General features: G+C 34.3%; 1 protein-coding gene across 8 annotated transcripts in view; it reads right to left on the bottom strand.

The window, feature by feature from the left end:
• The window catches only part of WWP1 (WW domain containing E3 ubiquitin protein ligase 1), a 125,172-nt gene that overhangs the window by 80,042 nt on the left and 27,211 nt on the right, over positions 1–17,919 (bottom strand). For 7 of the 8 annotated variants that reach the window (XM_034668266.1, XM_034668269.1, XM_019797156.2 and 4 more), the window contains 3 exons: positions 14,865–14,955; positions 6,045–6,183; positions 5,277–5,401 (listed from right to left, as the gene is read on the bottom strand). In XM_034668266.1, the coding sequence (XP_034524157.1) occupies positions 5,277–5,401; positions 6,045–6,183; positions 14,865–14,934 (334 nt within the window). In that variant the 5' untranslated portion in view covers positions 14,935–14,955. Of the gene's footprint in view, positions 1–39; positions 322–5,276; positions 5,402–6,044; positions 6,184–14,864; positions 14,956–17,919 lie in introns of those variants that run through there. The other variant, XM_034668271.1, reaches the window with a different exon arrangement.

The following is a 17,919-nucleotide window of genomic DNA, read 5'->3' as shown; positions in this document are numbered from 1 at the left end:
TGATTTACAAGCTTTAATTTTAAAAATTAATTTACTTACCTTCTGTTATAGGCATAGTTATGCTTAAGTCCTAACGCCTGCTACCTCAGAAGCATTTGGAAACAGCATCTTTAAAAAGGTAATTAAATTAAAATGAGGTGCCTCTCATCCAATAATGACTAATGTCCTTTTAAGAGGAGGAAATTCTGATACAGACACATGCACAGAAGGAAGACAATATGAAGATACAAGAAGATGGACATCTATAAGCCAAAATGAGAGAAGTCCTCAAAAGAAACCAACCGTGCTGACACCTTGATTTCAGCCTTTTAGCTGCCAGAATTGTAAGTACACTTTTGTTATTTAAGACATCCAGTCTTTGGTATTTGGGTATGGCAGCCCTGGCAAACTAATATACCTTTCAATTATTTAAAAAAAAGAGAGAAAGAAAAAAAAAGATGGACTGCCTAGGGTGTATAGGATGCTACTACTAGCATTTCTGAAGCCATCAACTTCAGAAATGTATGAATGTTTACAAAATTTTATTTTTCCTCTGAGCATATTCTGCTCAATTATAAGAGATAACTTCAAGTTTACACAATTTATAAAAGTTTCCTTTCAAAGAATATTGACATTCTGACCTTCCTACAAAATTATTTTGGCAGATAAATACAAAAATCTTTGTATTTATAATTATAATCTTTACATGAAGATTATATTATAATCTAATAAAACTGGAAACAATCTAGATAGCAATGATAGAAGCATGGTTAAATAAATTATAGTATATGATAAAATATAGCTAAATTAGCTTGCAAAGAATACCATTGAATGATACAGGGAAATGTGCATAATATTAAGAGAGCTACGCAGAATATAAAGCTGAATAAACTCCGAATTGTTATGCTCATATACACACAAAATTCACCAAACTGTTAGCAGTTATTATCTCTGGGTTGTGAGTTATGAAAAATAATTATGTGTACTAGAAAAGAGGTGCCATGCACAGCCAAAACAAGACCACTCCTTCAAGTTTAGGAAAAGAAGCTATATTGCCTAATTCACAGAAACACAGAAGGTCAAGCAAAATGAGGAGACAGAGGAATATGCTCTAAACAAGAATGAGACAAAACCTCAGAAAAAAACTAAATGAAATGGAGACAACTCATCTACCTGATAAAGAGTTCAAAATAATGGTCATAAAGATGTTCACTGGACTGGAGACAAAGGTGGATGAACTTACTGAAAACTTCAACAAAGATATAGTAAATATAAAGAAGAACGAATGTGGGTTGAAGTATACAAAAACAAACAAAAAAAATACACTAGAGAGAATAAACAGATCAGATAATGCAGAAGAATGAATCAGTGATATGGAAGGAAGGGTAATAGCACCCACGCTAAGAAAAAAGAATTTTTTAAAAATGAGGATAAGTTATGGGATCTCTTGGACAACATCAAGCAAACAAACATTTATATAACAGAAGCCCCAGGAGAAGAGGGAGAAAGGGACAGAAAACTCATTTGAGAAATAATAGCTGAAAACTTCCCTAACCCGGGGAAGGTAACAGACATCAAGGTTCAGGAGGCACAGAGAGTTCCAAAGAAGATGACCCAAGAGGGTCCATACCACAACATAATAATTAATATATCAAAGATAAAAAAATTTAAAAGCAGAAAGAGAGAAGCAACTAATAATGTATACAAGAAAAGCCACAAGGCTATCAGTTGATTTTTCAGAAGAAATTTTATAGACCAGAAGAGAGTGGCATGATATATTCAAAGTGCTGAAAGAAAAAAACCTACAAGCAAGAATACTGTACCTGGCAGTTATTAATCAGAAGAGAAGGGTTTCCCAGACAAACAAAAGTTAAAGAGTTTATCACTAAACTGGCCTAATAAGAAATGTTAAAGGGACTTCTTTAAATGGAAAAGACAAGACCATAATTACAAGTAAGAAAATTATGAATAAAAAGATGTAAAATATGATAATACATACATAAAACATGGAGGAGAGGATGAAAAAAGGAGTTCTTTTAGAATGTGTTTGAATATAAGTGACCATCAATTTAATATACAGACTGCCAAATACTTAGAATCTTATATATGAACCTCACAGTAACCACACACCCAAAAACTAATAGCTACACAAAAAACTGAGAGGAAGAAAGCCAAGCATTATCTAAAGAAAGTCATCAATTGCAAAGAAAGAGAGCTAGAGAAGAAAGGAACAGAGAAGAACTACAAAAACAACCAGAAAACAACAAAATGGCAATAGGAACACACCTATCAATAATTACTTTAAATGTAAATGGCCTAAGTATTCCAGTCAAAAGAAACAGGGTGACAGAATGGATTAAAAAACAAGACCCATCTATATGCTGCTGCAGAGACTTACTTCAGACCTAAAGACATATGCAGACTGAAAGTGAAAGGATGAAAAAAATATTCCATGCAAATGGAAGTGAAAGAAAAAGCCAAGGTAGCAGTGCTTTTATCAGACAAAACAGACTTTAAAAACAAAGTCTGTGAAAGAGAAAAGGACATTACATAATGATAAAGGGAATAATCCAACAGAAGGATATAACAACTATAAATACCTAAGCACCCAAAACTGGAACACCCAAATACATAAAGCAAATATTAACAAACATGAGGGAAAAACTGATAGTAATACAGTAGGGGACTTTAACACCCCATTTACATCAATGGGTCGATCATCCAGGCAGAAAATCAATAAGAAAACAGTATTCAAACGACACGTTAGTCCATCAATTCTAATGGACTGAAAAGATATATACAGACTATTCCATCCAAAAGTAACAGTATACGTTCTTTTCAAGTATATATGGAACATTCTCCAGGATAGATCATGTTAGGCCACAAAACAAGCCTCAATAATTTGAGAAGACTGAGACCATATCACGCATCTTTTTAACAATGGTACAAAACTGAATTACAAAAACAAGCAAACAAAACAAACACAACAAAAAAACCAAACCTGAAACCAAACAAAAAAACCGTGGAGACTAAGCAACATGTTATTATACAACCAACCAATGGCTCAACGAGGAAATCGAAGAGGAAATCAAAAAATACATGGAAAAAAATGAAAATGAAAACAGAACTGTCAGTCCCAAGTTCTGGGATACACCAAAAAAAGTTCTAAGAGGGAAATTTATAGCAATACAGGCCTACCTCAAGAAACAAGAAAAATCTCAAATAAACCACCTATCCTTATACCTAAACAAACTAGAAAAAGAGGAACAAACAAACCACAAAGTTAGCAGAAGAAAAAAAATAATAAAATCAGAGCAGAAATACATGAAAATAGAGACCAAAAACAAACAAACAAACAAACCCAAAAAACAACCACAAACACAACAGAAAAGATCAGTAAAATCAAGTGCTGGTTCTTTGAAAAGATAAAACAAAACTGCCAGCCTCATCAAGGAAAAAAGAGTAAAACCACAAATGAAAAAGAAGTAACAACCAACACCACAAAAATACAAAGGATTATAAGAGACTACTAAAAAAAAAAATTATATGCCAACAAATTAAACAACCTAGAAGAAATGGATAAATTCCTAGAAACACAATCTTACAAAACTGAAAATCAGAACAGACCAATTACTAGTGACAAAATTGAATTGGTAATCAAAAAACTCCCAATAAACAAAATCAAGAACCTACCAAACATTTAATGAAGAGTTAATACCTATTCTCAAACTACTCCAAAAAACAGAAGAGGCGGGAAAACTTCCAAATTCGTTACACAATGCTAGAATTACCCTGATACCAAGACCAAACAAAGACACTATGAAAAAAGAGAACAGGACAGTATCCCTGATGAACACAGATGTAAAAATCCTCAACAAAATATTAGCAAAACTTCATTCAACAAAGCATTAAACGATCATTCATCACCACTTTCAAGTGGGATTTACTCCAGGGATGTAGGGGTGGTTCAACAGTCACAAATCAATGTGATATACCACATTAACAAAATGAAACATAAAAACCGTATGATCATCTCAATAGAAGTAGAAAAAGCATATGACAAAATTCAACATACTTTATAAAAACTATATAGCCAAGAAAAAAGTAGAAACACAGCCACCATCAGACCAGGAAAGATATTATATGCTTATGAGACCTCATTTGTATAACCAAGATGAAATGCATGAATAAAAGCCAAGGCATAGCAGATAATTAAACTTTCACAGCTTCGAAAGAATATTAAAAAAAAAAACAACTGTGTACATAAAAATTAGTATGGCTTTTACATTTTCTTGACCCATAACTCAAGTCCAAAAACTTCATCAAAAACAGATTTTTAAATTGTAAGTGGACTTTTGTTAAAAACAGAAAAAAAAATTTTTTAAGCAACTGATTACTTAAAACATTAGCATTTTAACCTGTAACTCAGCATATCTTTTAGGAATGAGAAAATGTCTAAGGAAATAAGATGAACAGAGGCACTGGTTTGAGTAAAACTGCCTAAATGTCAAATAATATGACATTAGTTTGAATCATAAACTAGAACTCTGGCTTTTAATCTTTGGATCACACAATATTTTGAAAATTTGCTAAACGCAATGAACTCTCACCCCAGAATTATAAAAACAGGTATACCTCCCGATTTTGGCATACAATGATAGGAGATTTACAAATAACTGAAGCTTAAACCATCTTACCCAGAGTAGAAAAATGTAGTATCATGGAAACATATTCATATTAAATTGTTAAATGAAAAAAAGCAGGAGATAAACCAGCAGATACAAAGAAAAAATATGTTTGTATCTATGAACAGGAAAAAGGCAAGAGACCAAGTTATTAGGAGTGGCTATCCTTGGATAGTAGAATTACAAATAATTTATTTTCCTCCATAATTTTGTATATGCTCTGTATTTTCTATAATGTACTAGTTATACAATGAGAAAAAAAATTTAAGAGTTGGAATTTATTTTGTACAAATTATCAACCAAGTTAGAGTAGGCTCAGATTACAATAATTTTTATAAGTTTTAAAGTATATAAAAAGTAAATAATAAATCACTGGTGATCACTGGTAACAGGATACTCATGGATGACTGAGATCATTTTGTAAATCTGTTAGATGGAGAAAGGCCAGAGTATGTATTTATTTCATACAGCACCACAAACTTAAAAGCAATCACAAGCATTAACTAAAGTTCTCTTTTGTAAATACAAAACAATTTTTGCTTTTGGACTTCAAGATACTTTGAAAAGTATCTAAAATAAATTTTTAAAGAAACAAAGATCAGAACAACTTACATTTTCTATTGTGTATTAAGAGAGCTTGTTTCAGATCTATTGTTGCTCTTCCCAACAAAGCATCGGCTTTTAAAGTATAATGACTCCAAACTCGAAATTCCAATGTAGTCTGTGGGGTCACATTTCTGTAAGGGTAAAATTATGACGAAAATACAGGAGTATACAATTACTTCAATAATTTTTAAAAAGCCATGAGTTGAGTTTTGAGAAAAAATATTGTATGAAACAGTAAACTATCTGAATTATAAACAAAAACAATTATTTCTCTTCAACTACATTAGGACGTTAATAACTAGACAAGAATTCTTATAATTACCAAACCAAAACACCGGCAACAGATGAAGAGTCCTGCTGAGATTTCACAATAACACTAGTTCTATTTGAACTCCTAAATATTTAAGACAACTGATGGTGTTACTTTTAATAATTTTACTATACACAAATTTATAACATTATGTTTCAGAAAGGACAAAATTAACAGTGATTTTTCTGTCTTATTTATTTTTACAAGATGGTAACAGAAAATACAGGTGTATGGAATAATTCAATTAATAAACCAAAAAGCAAGAATTACTATGCTTCCTCTCTAAAGAAAACAAAATTAACCAAATATCTTTTCATACTTAAAATTGTCTATTCGCACTAGAAAATAACACTACTTACTTTGAAATTATCCTACAACCACAACAACAGAACAACTACACAAAGCATTGTAAGAAGCATACTCCCCCTTTTGGAAATTCTGCATTCTCTATACAAGGTACTTACACAGTTAGCTGTTCATCCCATTTTGGATTAGAAGAACTACTGGATTTTGCTGTTTTCTTAATTTCTCCATCTACAACTACTTCTGTATATATTGCTGTTCCAAACCAGTTCTTTTTTCTTTTTAGTTTGGCACTAGAAACTAACAGAAACATGATAATCACTAGGGAGTATATGCAGACAAAAAGTAGTACTTTTCTATCAATAAAAATAGAACTGTGGGGGCGCCTGGGTGGCTCAGTCAATTGAGCGTCTGCCTTTGGCTCAGGTCATGATCCCAGAGTCCTGGGATTGAGCCCTGTGTCGGGCTCCCTGCTCAGCGGGAAGAGTTTGCTTCTACCTCTCTCTCTCAAATAAAAAAATAAAATCTTTATTAAAAAAAATGGAACTGTACTTCTTGGGAAACTCAAACTCTCTTCATTGAAGAACGAAGAAACAATATAAAAGGACTATAAATAATGCCTGAGAACCATTTGAATTTTTAACAGTTTTATTGAAATATAGTTCATACACCATGTAATTCACCCATTTAATCTGTACAATTCAATGGTTTTAATATACTCACAGTTGTGCAATCATCACCACAAGCAACTTTAAAAACATATTCATCACCCCAAAAAGAAACCCCACACAAATAGTCACCATACTTCCTCCTAGGCCTTCCCCCTCAGCCCCAGGCAACTACCAATTACTCTCTGTCTCCATAGATTTGCCTATTCTGGATGTTTCATAGAAATGGATTCACACAACATAGGGTCTTTTGTGACTGGCTTCTTTCACTCAGCATGCTTTCAAGGTTCACCCATGTTGTAGCATGTATCATTACTTCATTCCTTTTACTGACAAATAATATTCCCACTGTATGGGTATGCTTTCTTTTACTGTTTCATCAGTTGACAGAGATCTGGGTTGTTTCTACTTTTTGTCTATTGTGCATAATACTGCTCAACATTTGTACACAAGTTTTTGTGTGGACATATTTTTTCATTTCTCTCTGCATATACCTAGGAGTGGAACTGTTCGGTCATATGATAACTCTGTTGAATAATGCCAGACTGTTTTCCAAAGTGGCGGTACCATTTTACATTCCCACCAGCAGGGTATAAGGGCTCCAATTTCTCCACATCCTTGCCAACCATTTGAATTTAATCCTGACCTGCATCAAACGTCAAGAGAATGGTAAGTATTTTAAGATTCAACATACCTACGAACCTCTCTACCAGGTAGTGTTTCATACTTGCCTATTGAAAATTATATAAACTTTGGCAATTAAAAAAAAATCCTTTACCAGGAAAGTTGGTTTCCAAAAAAAGGAAGTATTTGCTTTTTCAAATAAAAACATTAATTTCAAAATGTCATTTGAGAAGTTAATCATAACCCTTCACAAAGTTAATTTTATATCAAATTTACCTGATTTGGAGGAAGACCTGTTTAATTTAGGCTAAACAATTAATTTTAAACAATTTTTACAACTACTAATTCAAATGAGGAGTACAAATTTTCAGGGCAAAGTACTGATTACCAAGCAATCAAGGTCATCTCTATACTCTATTACCTATGAATACTGTGGGTCTGAGAAAGGGGAGTGCCTTGCTCCCTCCATGCCATACCTCTATCACATGTTAAGGATATGAACATAAGCTAATGTAGGCTTCTATTCTACTATGAAAGAATACTAATGTAAATAGTCACATGAACAAATCACTGAAATATGAAGTGATAAATGCTGCAGAAGTAGAAAATCTGAAATACAGTAAAGTCTTCAACTAATTTTTTCTTTCTTTCTTTTTTTTTTTAAGAAAGAGAAAGAGAGGGTGGGGAAAGGGGGAGGGGGAGAGAGAAAAAAATCTTAAGCAGCCTCCAGGCCCAGGGAGCCTGATGTGGGGGACCTGATCCATCTCACAACCCTGAGATCATGACCTGAGCCGAAATCAAGAATTGGACATTTAACTGACTGAGCTACCCAGGTGCCCTAGAGTCTTCAATTAATATCTGAAGAATAGCAAGAGCGACTCAGAAAAATACTGTATTTAAGGACTGGCAACATAAAACAATCAGAGTATTCAATGTTATGCCTGAAGGGCTATACTCAGGGTCATGGCAAAACTCACTCCCATCCTTCTCTGTTTCAAACTGCTCTAAGTTCAACACCACTGGATTGACGCAGAAGGCACAGACATCCCTCTCCCCAAAAATCCCCCAACCAAGATTCTTCACTCCAAATTAGAGTCATTTCCTCAAAATACGCAGGTCTTTCAATACACTAGAAGAAGGGGAAGGCAGTACTGCATGGTGTTAAAATCACAGGGTGTCTTTTCAACAAATGGGGCTGAAAGGACTGGACATCCAAATGCAAAAAAATTAATGTAAGCACAAACCTAACATCGTTCACAATAATTAACTCAAAATGCACCACAGACCTAAATGTAGAACACAAAACTACAAAACTCAGAGAAGATGAGAAAACCTAGCCGACCTTGGTTATAGTGATGCTTTTTAAAATACAACACCAAAGGCACAGTCCATGAAAGAAACAACTGATAAACTGTACTTCATTAATGTTAAAAATTTCTGCTCTGCAAAAGGCAATGTCAAGAGATACAAAGACATACCACAGACTGGGAGAAAATATACACGAAAGACACATTTTATAAAGAACTATTATCCAAAATATACAGAGAACTCTTAAACCTCAACAGTAAGAAAACAACCTCATTTTTTTAGAACATTTTATTTTTTTTGAGAGAGAGAGAGACAGAGAGAGCATGAGCAGGGAGAGGGAGAAGCACACTCCCCACTAAGCAGGGAACCTGACGCAGGGCTTGATCCTAGAGCCCTGGGATCATGACCAGAGCCAAAGGCAGACGCTTAACCAAATGAGCCACCCAGGAGCCCTAAAAACAACCTGATTTTTTTTTTAAAGATTTTATTTATTTATTTGACAGAGATAAAGATACCCAGCGAGAGAGGGAACACACGCAGGGGGAGTGGGAGAGGAAGAAGCAGGCTCATAGCGGAGGGGCCTGATCTGGGGCTCGATCCCATAACGCTGGGATCACGCGCTGAGCCGAAGGCAGACGCTTAACTGCTGTGCCACCCAGGCGCCCCAACAACCTGATTTTTTAAAAATGGGCCAAAGACCTTAACAGACACCTCACCAAAAAAATAAACGGAAAGCAAATAAGCATATGAAAAGCTGTTCAACATCATATACTATCAGAAAATAAAAAAACAAAACATCCATGAGATACCACTACACACCTATTAGAATGGCCAAAATCTCGAACACTAACAATACTATATGCTGGGGACGATGTGGAGGAAAAGGCGCTCTCACTCTTTGCTGGTGGCAATGCAAAATGGTGGTCACTTTGAGAGACAGTTTACCAGTTTCTTACAAACAAAACACAGGCTTACCATAGGATCCAGGAATTGTACTCCCTGGTATTTACCCAAAGAGGTTGAAAACTTATGTCTACACAAAAAACTGCACATGGATATTTACAGCAGTTTTATTTATAACTGCCAAAACTTGAAAGTAACCAAGATGTCCTTTCAGTAGGTGAAATAAATAAACATACTGTGGTGCACCCAGACAGTGGGATGTCATGCAGCACTAAAATGAAGTAAGATATCAAGCCATGGAAAAACCTAGTGCATATTACTAAACGAAAAAGCAGGTTCATCAACTGTAATGAATGCACCACCCTGGTGAGTGATGTTAATAATGGGGGAGGCTGAGCATGTGTGGGGGCAAGGACATGTACCTTCCTCTCAATATTGCTGTGAATCTAAAACTCCTCTAAAAAAATAAAAGTCTTAAAAAAAAAGAACTGGGTTTGACATATCTGTGTTCATATTTTAACTCTGCCACTTACTAGATATCTGACCTTAAGTAAATCAATTAACCTTTCTGATCCTCAATTTTCTCATTTGAAAAATATGAGAACAATAGTATCTGATTCTCAGGAGTGGTGAGTGAACGCATGCAAAGTACTATTATCATCAATGAATGCCTGGCACTCACCAATGGTAACTATTACTCTATTATTACTATATAGTATTGACTCTTCTGAATTAATTGTGGATACATTCAAAATACATCCACTGTATACCTTCTACTGGCAAAGTCTTCAATAATGTTGGTAAGGTAAGGAAAGTCATTTTTAAAAGATACAATTTTTAATTTCACAGAAAATGTATAACATGCTGGCAAAAAATATATATATAACTAAAATGTTACAATTTTAAGTAAATAAAAGATAACCTTATTAATTCAAATAAGAATTCTAATTAGTGAAATAAACAGGATAAACTTCATTCTCCCATTTAATAAGTTGCCTTTGGTGTTACACACAAAATGTCCTCTACTGTAAGATTATTTAAATACCAAAAATCTAACAGAAAAAGAGAGTCCTGTATGTGTGTATGTGTATGTAAAGAGAGAAAATTTAAGAATCCCACTCACAGTAACACCTCCCCTCAAAAAAAAATCTAGTAATAAAATGTATAGCATCCACCTGAAGATAACTATAAAACTTCACTGATGGATATAAAAGACTTGAAGGGAATGACATGAGACATTCCCGGATTTGGAAGTTTTACACTGAAAGATTTCAATTATCTCTAATTTTAACACATTATTTTTAAATAATCTAAATGAGAACACTAACACTGGTTTTGAGGGAGTTTTTTAGGAGGCATGCCAGCAGAGGAAAAGGGAAGGAGACTCTAAAATTCAAATGAAAGGTAAAGAAAATTCAAGAATAGTTAAGGTATATTTTAAAATACCAAGTAATGAGAGATTTTTCCCAATATATTTTTTAAAGTACTGTACAATGGAAAAAAAATAAAGTCCTATAAAATGAAACTAATTAAAATAGTCTGATTGTGATATAAGGACAGAAGTGATGAGAACAGAATAAGATGTTTGTATATGACAATGGCAGCATTTCATATCAATGGGGAAAGAGATTATTCCATAAATGTTGAAGCATTTGAAAAGAACAAAGTTAAATTCATAATTCATAACACTCATACAAAAATATGATGATACATATGATCACAATTTAATTTAAAAAATAGTAAGGTACTTGAAGACACAATAGCTAAAAAATTACAATATAACAGCCCATTCGTTTTTCAATCTCGAGTCTGTTTTCACATGCCTTGCACTTTGTTTCTGACCCTTTCCTGCAGAAAGCCTGAAATCTCAACTATAGATGGTACTCTTCTGTGTGCTACTATGTTTATGTACATGCTTCACTCCAGTATAACACCATATTACGGTAGGTAGCTTTCTCTTTGATCTTTTTCTGTTACAGTTTTCCTGCTTTGCATGATCAATGTTCATATTCTTATTTATTATTGCCAATCAGGTATGGGTTAAGAACAGAAATAGGAATAAAAATACATCAGCTGATAGAGTATCTCAGTTTACAGACCATAACCTGCCAGACTGCAACAGCAGAAGGGCCTTAATCATGGTACTGATTGTTTTAAAAATAAAATAAAAAAAAAAATCAATACCGAAAGAAAGAAAGAAAGAGAGAGAGAGAGAGAGAAAGACAGGAAGGAAGAAAGAAAGAAAAAGAAATCTCAATACAGAGGTCACTGTTCTCTAATATAAGGAGCAACAACTGGGAAGTCCACAAATCTTGTTGCTTTCCTATTATTAACAGAAGGCACTTAACTCTGATTCTCAGTCTTTACTGGTAATATAGTAAATATTTATTCCAAAAGGTATTGTTAAAGCATAAGATTGTGGATTTTAAGGTGCTTTGTATTTAAAAAAAAATTAGATCAACAAAATGAAAGAAAGGTGAAAAGAAGGGAGAAAACCAAGGCACTACAATCTGGAACCATCTAGCATAGGTCCAAGTTCAGTTTCCCAAGAGTATCACTGTATTTCAAAGGAGAAGAGTAACTGATACCTAAAATGATAAATACCATAGTGGCACTACCTTGGCTACTTGCACTTCTCTGGTCTACATGTATTTTCCATTTGGTTCTCTAGACTTCTGGTGATTCCATGAGCTACCTGCTAGCTGTTCAATAGGTTTCTTCTTGGCTCAAATCAGTCAGATCAGGTTTTTGTTATTTCAACTAAGAACTCACACAAAGGTCAAGACTAGGAAGAAAGTTACACATCAGACACGGTAGCCAGAGGTCCTGCACAAATAAGACTGAAAACCAAAAATGTGGCTCTAAGCCTCTTATATAGAGCAAAAGAAGAAATATTAGGAATTATGTAAGTGCTTCTTAAGTAGAGTACACATCAGAATCATCCAGGGAATTGCTTCAAAACATACATCCCCATGGTTCACAGAAGATGAAATACAATATCCCTTAAACCTGGCTCAACCTCACTCATAATGAAAGAAATTTACAATGACACTATCTTAGATACCACTTCTTACCTAACTATCAACAATCCAAAGCTTGATAACATATTTTGATAAAGCTACTGGGAAATAGGCGATCTCTTAGATAGCTGGGAATAGAGAATGGTACAGACCCTATAGAGAGGAATATGGCAATAACTTGTGATATTGCATGTGTTTACTCCCCGACTCGGCAATCTCATTCTAGGAATCTATCCTAACGAAACACGAATGATATTTGCATAAAGCTATTTAATGTAGCACTATTTGTTATAGCAAAAGAGAAGAACCATGATGTCCAACAACAGGAGACTAGTTGAATTAGCTTTGGTATATCTATTCAACAGAGTATTTACTGTGCAGCAACAAAAAGGTATATACCCTACTATAGAGCAAACTTTAGGATATTACTACTGTTAAATGAAGAAAAGTACAGAAAAGTACCTAAGAAGTGGCAGGTTGAGAGGAGATATATGAATACATATACTGTACATATCTGCTTATATTTTCAAAAAGCAATGGGAAAATAAGCCAAAACTAATAAAAGTTTACGTACATTTTTAGATAATGGAGAGAGGTGGAAGGGATGGGATGGACTAACCAGACCTCTTCAAATGTACCTTGATTTAACAATTTTTTTTTAAAGATTTTATTTATTTATTTGACAGGATAGAGACAGCCAGCGAGAGAGGGAACACAAGCAGGGGGAGTAGGAGAGGAAGAAGCAGGCTCATAGCAGAGGAGCCTGACGTGGGGCTCGAACCCATAACGCGGGATCACGCCCTGAGCCGAAGGCAGACGCTTAACCGCTGTGCCACCCAGGCGCCCCTGATTTAACAATTTTAACTCCAGAGCTATATAAATGCTTTCTTTACATGCAATAAACAAAACTAAATAAAAATAAATGAAAGCAATAAACCTAACTGATTATCCAGTTGGTTATAAAACCAAATGGAAAACTACTTTAAGTTACTTTCAAATATAGTATTCTGACTATACATCCTAAGGGTGGGAACTCACAAAGACATCTTAAACTGTAATGAGTGGGCCTGTTGTTTTTAGTAATTTCACTGTTGCCAACCTAGATGTCTAATGTTGTGTGTGTGTGTTTGTGTGTGTGTGTGTGTGTGTGTGTGTGTGTTAAGATAACACAGATATAATTATGTTACGGTCATTTGGAATTCAGATTTTTGGTCTAAGAGAAAAGAGAGAGAAATATAAAGTCAAATAAAGTAAAAATATCTTTTTTCTCCTTTTAGTGGAACATGATATTTAGAGACTACGGCTATTCTGAATTTGAAATATCAGCATGAACTCAGGATTTGTTTTTTGCTTTCTAAGAAAATAAACATTTCCTAGCTCTGGTCACTGAAACTCCTAGAAACAACTGACCTCACAGCAATAAGTACCGCAGGAATTACAGTATCTTTCTTCTTACTCTGGCTTCAATCCCACCCCTCCTGAGGCAAATATAATTTCTAATGTTCTAAGCACAGAGCCACATACACATCCCTCCTTTTTTTATAACCACATGGTTACTATATACTATGTACACTACCCTATACCTTTCACTTAACAATATTATCTTAGAACCTGGCTCCTTTGCATACATATATTTATTTCATTGTCTAACTAGGATTCCATTGCCGTCTTTTGCTATTAAAACTTTCTCCCTTCCTTCCCCCACCCCTCCAATATATATCTTACCTCCAGGAATTTTTCTATCTTACAGATATTTCTATTGTTTATATATAATGAATGAATTATCTGAAGTCTCCTAACCAAGACTCTCCCATCTTCTGCAAATGTTCCTTATTCCTCTAATGCTTTCTGCTGCCAATCTAATTTGAGATGAATTCTGACTCCTCCCGTAAGAGTTAAAAGTGTTACCCTCTGTGAGTTCTCTTACTCTGTTCTCCTGTGTCTGCAGGGCATCTCAGATCCCAAGGTGACTAAAGACACCTTCCTCTAAGTTCTCACTGCATCCAGTTAATAGTCACTCTGCATGGTAATTTTCCGTATAAAACAAACCTGTCTCAACACTATACAGTAAATTCCTGGAGAACTAGGGCCTTGTGTTTTCATACATGTAATTCCACTTATACATTTGCCAATGATTGGATGGGTGAACAGATGAAAAAGGCCTTTAGCATCCTTCCCCATCCTAATAACCATTTAAGGACCAGTTCAAAGATGCTTATTCTAATACCCAAATTCTCCCACCAAAGAGGATATATCTTCTCTGTATCCAGCACAGGTTCAATAAATATTTACTGAATAAATAAAATACTTTTAGAAAGTTTCTACCTTTAAGGTCTGTTGCAACAAATATCTCACAGTATGAATCTAAAAGAAAAGATACTTGAAGAATAAGTTTGCTGAATTAGGTATTAAAAAAATATCATCAGGGAATCACTATTTTATTATGAAAATAACTTACCAGTTACCTGTAACTGTAACCTTCCACTGTGGTTATTACTAGTATCAGACCGTGGTGAAGCAGTGGCCATGTCCCAATATTCAGCTTAAACCTATTAAAAAGTTAATTTATTCATGTGTTAGACAAGAGTGTAACTTGCAATATGATTAAAACTGTTTGAATCAATTAAGAAACCAAACTTAATACAATATTTTCAACTCATCAAAGGACATAGTCACAGCTGTCCTCCATTTAAAATTAAACCTTAGTAGTAAAAGCATTCCAGAAGAATATGGCCAATAACCACATCTCAGTCAACTTGAACAAAATAAATGATGATACTAAGAATCCAGCATTATGTGTTGATTTATTTTTTTATTATGTTCAGTTAACCACTGTACAGTACATCATTAGTTTTTGATGTAGTGCTCAACGATTCATTAGTTGCATATAACACCCAGTGCTCATCACAACATGTGCCCTTCTTAATACCCATCACCCGGCCAAACCAACCCCCACCCCCCTCTACGTGCTGATTTATAAATAAACACACAATTTTTATATGTTATATTATATACTTTATTTATTTATTTACTTGCTAGCTTACTTATCTGAACCACCTAAGTAAATTGTCCCTTCACCTTTTTTTTTTTTTAAAGATTTTATTTATTAATTTGACAGAGACAGCCAGCGAGAGAGGGAGCACAAGCAGGAGGAGCGGGAGAGGAAGAAGCGGCTCCTAGCGGAGGATCCTGATGTGGGGCTTGATCCCATAATGCCAGGATCACGCCCTGAGCTGAAGGCAGACACTTAACGACTGCGCTACCCAGGCGCCCCATCCCTTCATCTTTTAATACTTTAGCGTGTATTTCCTAATAAAAATACTTGCTTAAATAACAACAGAACAATGATCAAATTCAGGAATTTAACTAGTACATTACTATTCTCTATTATATAGCCCACATTCTGAAATTTCTTCAACTGTTCCAAGCAAGGCATTTTATCATAACTTTTTCGCCAAAGTACTTAGTTCAGATTTATATACTGCGTTAGTTATCATGTCCCCAGTAAATTTTACATGTTTCCTTTTATAGATAATTTTTTGCATGTTCTGCTCCATTCCTCCGCTTCGATTTTTACTTTTTAAATAAAATACAAAGCTGAGCTACTTTGGCTTTCTGCAGAAGAAAATATTTAAGACCAAAACTTCTATCCACCGTTAATCTACTGAACGATGAAGTAGAACATTCTGGTCAAGACTGAGAAATACTAATGAATATAATGTTTATCTTGTTTTTCCCTATTTGTACTATTTTCTATGCTCTATTTAGATCCCTCCCCTAAATTCAGGAATCTAATACTCCAGAATCGTTATACTCTCTTATTTGTAGTTGCATATCTTATGTGCCTGTATATATGTATATATGTGTATAAAAAGATAAGATAAATAGTTGTGTACTATTTGGCTAACTAATTCTAGTTAATATATATTCACAGATTGTGAGATCTCATTCAGGCCAATACCATCATCCTGCAGATGAGAAAACTGGTTCAAGGATTACATCACCTGCAAGTACATCAGCTGTCATGTGCATATGAGAAAACCAATGGGAATAGAAGCTTTAGATAATCAATGGACAATGAAGAAAATGAATGGAAATTAAAGGTTTTCAATTTCAAGCAGCTGGTATACTAAATATTTTGAAAGGTCCTTCCGGTTCAGTGTAAAAGATCCTGGATAAATTAAAACCAGTGTAGTTTTCGAACATTGCTATGTTCTAAAGAAGTGCAAAATTATCAAGCTTACACCCACCCCACATCATAGTAGCAAAAAAAAATTTTTTAACTGAGCTGAAATAGGACACTGAGTAGTAGTAAGCAAAACAAAAAAAAACAAAAAAAAAACAAAAAAAATTTAAATTAAGAGTATTGTCCTGGAGGTACAGTGCTGATAGTAGCACTGAGATCAAGAAATAAAGCATTGGGCCTCCTGCAAGGTAAGGAAGCTGAGACTCCACAAGAAGTGAAAGCCCAAATCAGCTGTAAACTGTAACACAGAAGAAGCATATACACACGCTTGCTGGAAAGCACCCCATTTTAAGCCACTGGGATTACCCAATATAACAAGCAACCAATTTTGAGCCTACGGTTAAAAAAAAAAATCAAACTTATAAGAAAACAAGCCACCACAACTGAGCAGAAACAAAAAATAATAGTTTCTGGCCCTACATGGATTTTACATATTATGAAGTATAAATATTTAAAAATTTAGTTTTAGCAATAAAAGATAAAACATGGTCAAGCAAAAAGAAAAATGGCATTGCATATTTGAAAAAGAGTCAGAATTTAACTCTTTTTTAAAAAAAGATTTTATGTATTTATTTGAGAGAAAGAGAGCATGAGCATGGGGGAGAGGTAGAGATAGAAGCAGACTCCTTCCCCACCCTCATCAGGGAGCCTGATGTGGGATTCTATCCCAGAACCCTGGGATCATGACCTCAGCTGAAGGCAGATGCTTAACCGACTGCGTCACCCAGGTGCCCGTTTTAACTCTTTATTTTAGAATAGTTTCAGATTTACAGAAAAGTTGTGAAGATAACAGAGTTCTCATATACCCCAGCTTCTCCCTACTATTAACATCTCACATTAGTATGCCACATTTGTTATAATTAATGAGCCAATATCAATGTTAACTAAATTCCAGTTTTTTCAGATGAGATAGAACTTAAGAGAGAATCAGTAAATTTGAATATAAATCTGAAAAAGTCATTTATAAGTAGTACTGAAATAAAGAGACGGAAAAAAGCAAAGAGAGGCTAAAAGACATGAAGCTTATTGGACACATTATTTCTACTCATACCCCGGAAATGAAAAGAAGAGGTCATACTAGAAGAGAAAATGACTTAATTTTCTAGAAACAATGAAAGACATTTATCCACAATTCTAAGAAATACAGCATATATATGGATGTATATATGCACACATATGTGTGTGTATATATATACACATATACATTCACATATATATGTATGCGTGTGTGTGTATACAAATAAAAAAGAGGTGGGATAAACAAAGA

The sequence above is a fragment of the Ailuropoda melanoleuca genome, chromosome 9 (assembly GCF_002007445.2).
Source record: "Ailuropoda melanoleuca isolate Jingjing chromosome 9, ASM200744v2, whole genome shotgun sequence".
NCBI lineage: Eukaryota > Metazoa > Chordata > Mammalia > Carnivora > Ursidae > Ailuropoda > Ailuropoda melanoleuca.
Note: the sequence above shows the minus strand (reverse complement) of the source record. Positions and strands in the feature narration are given on the sequence as shown.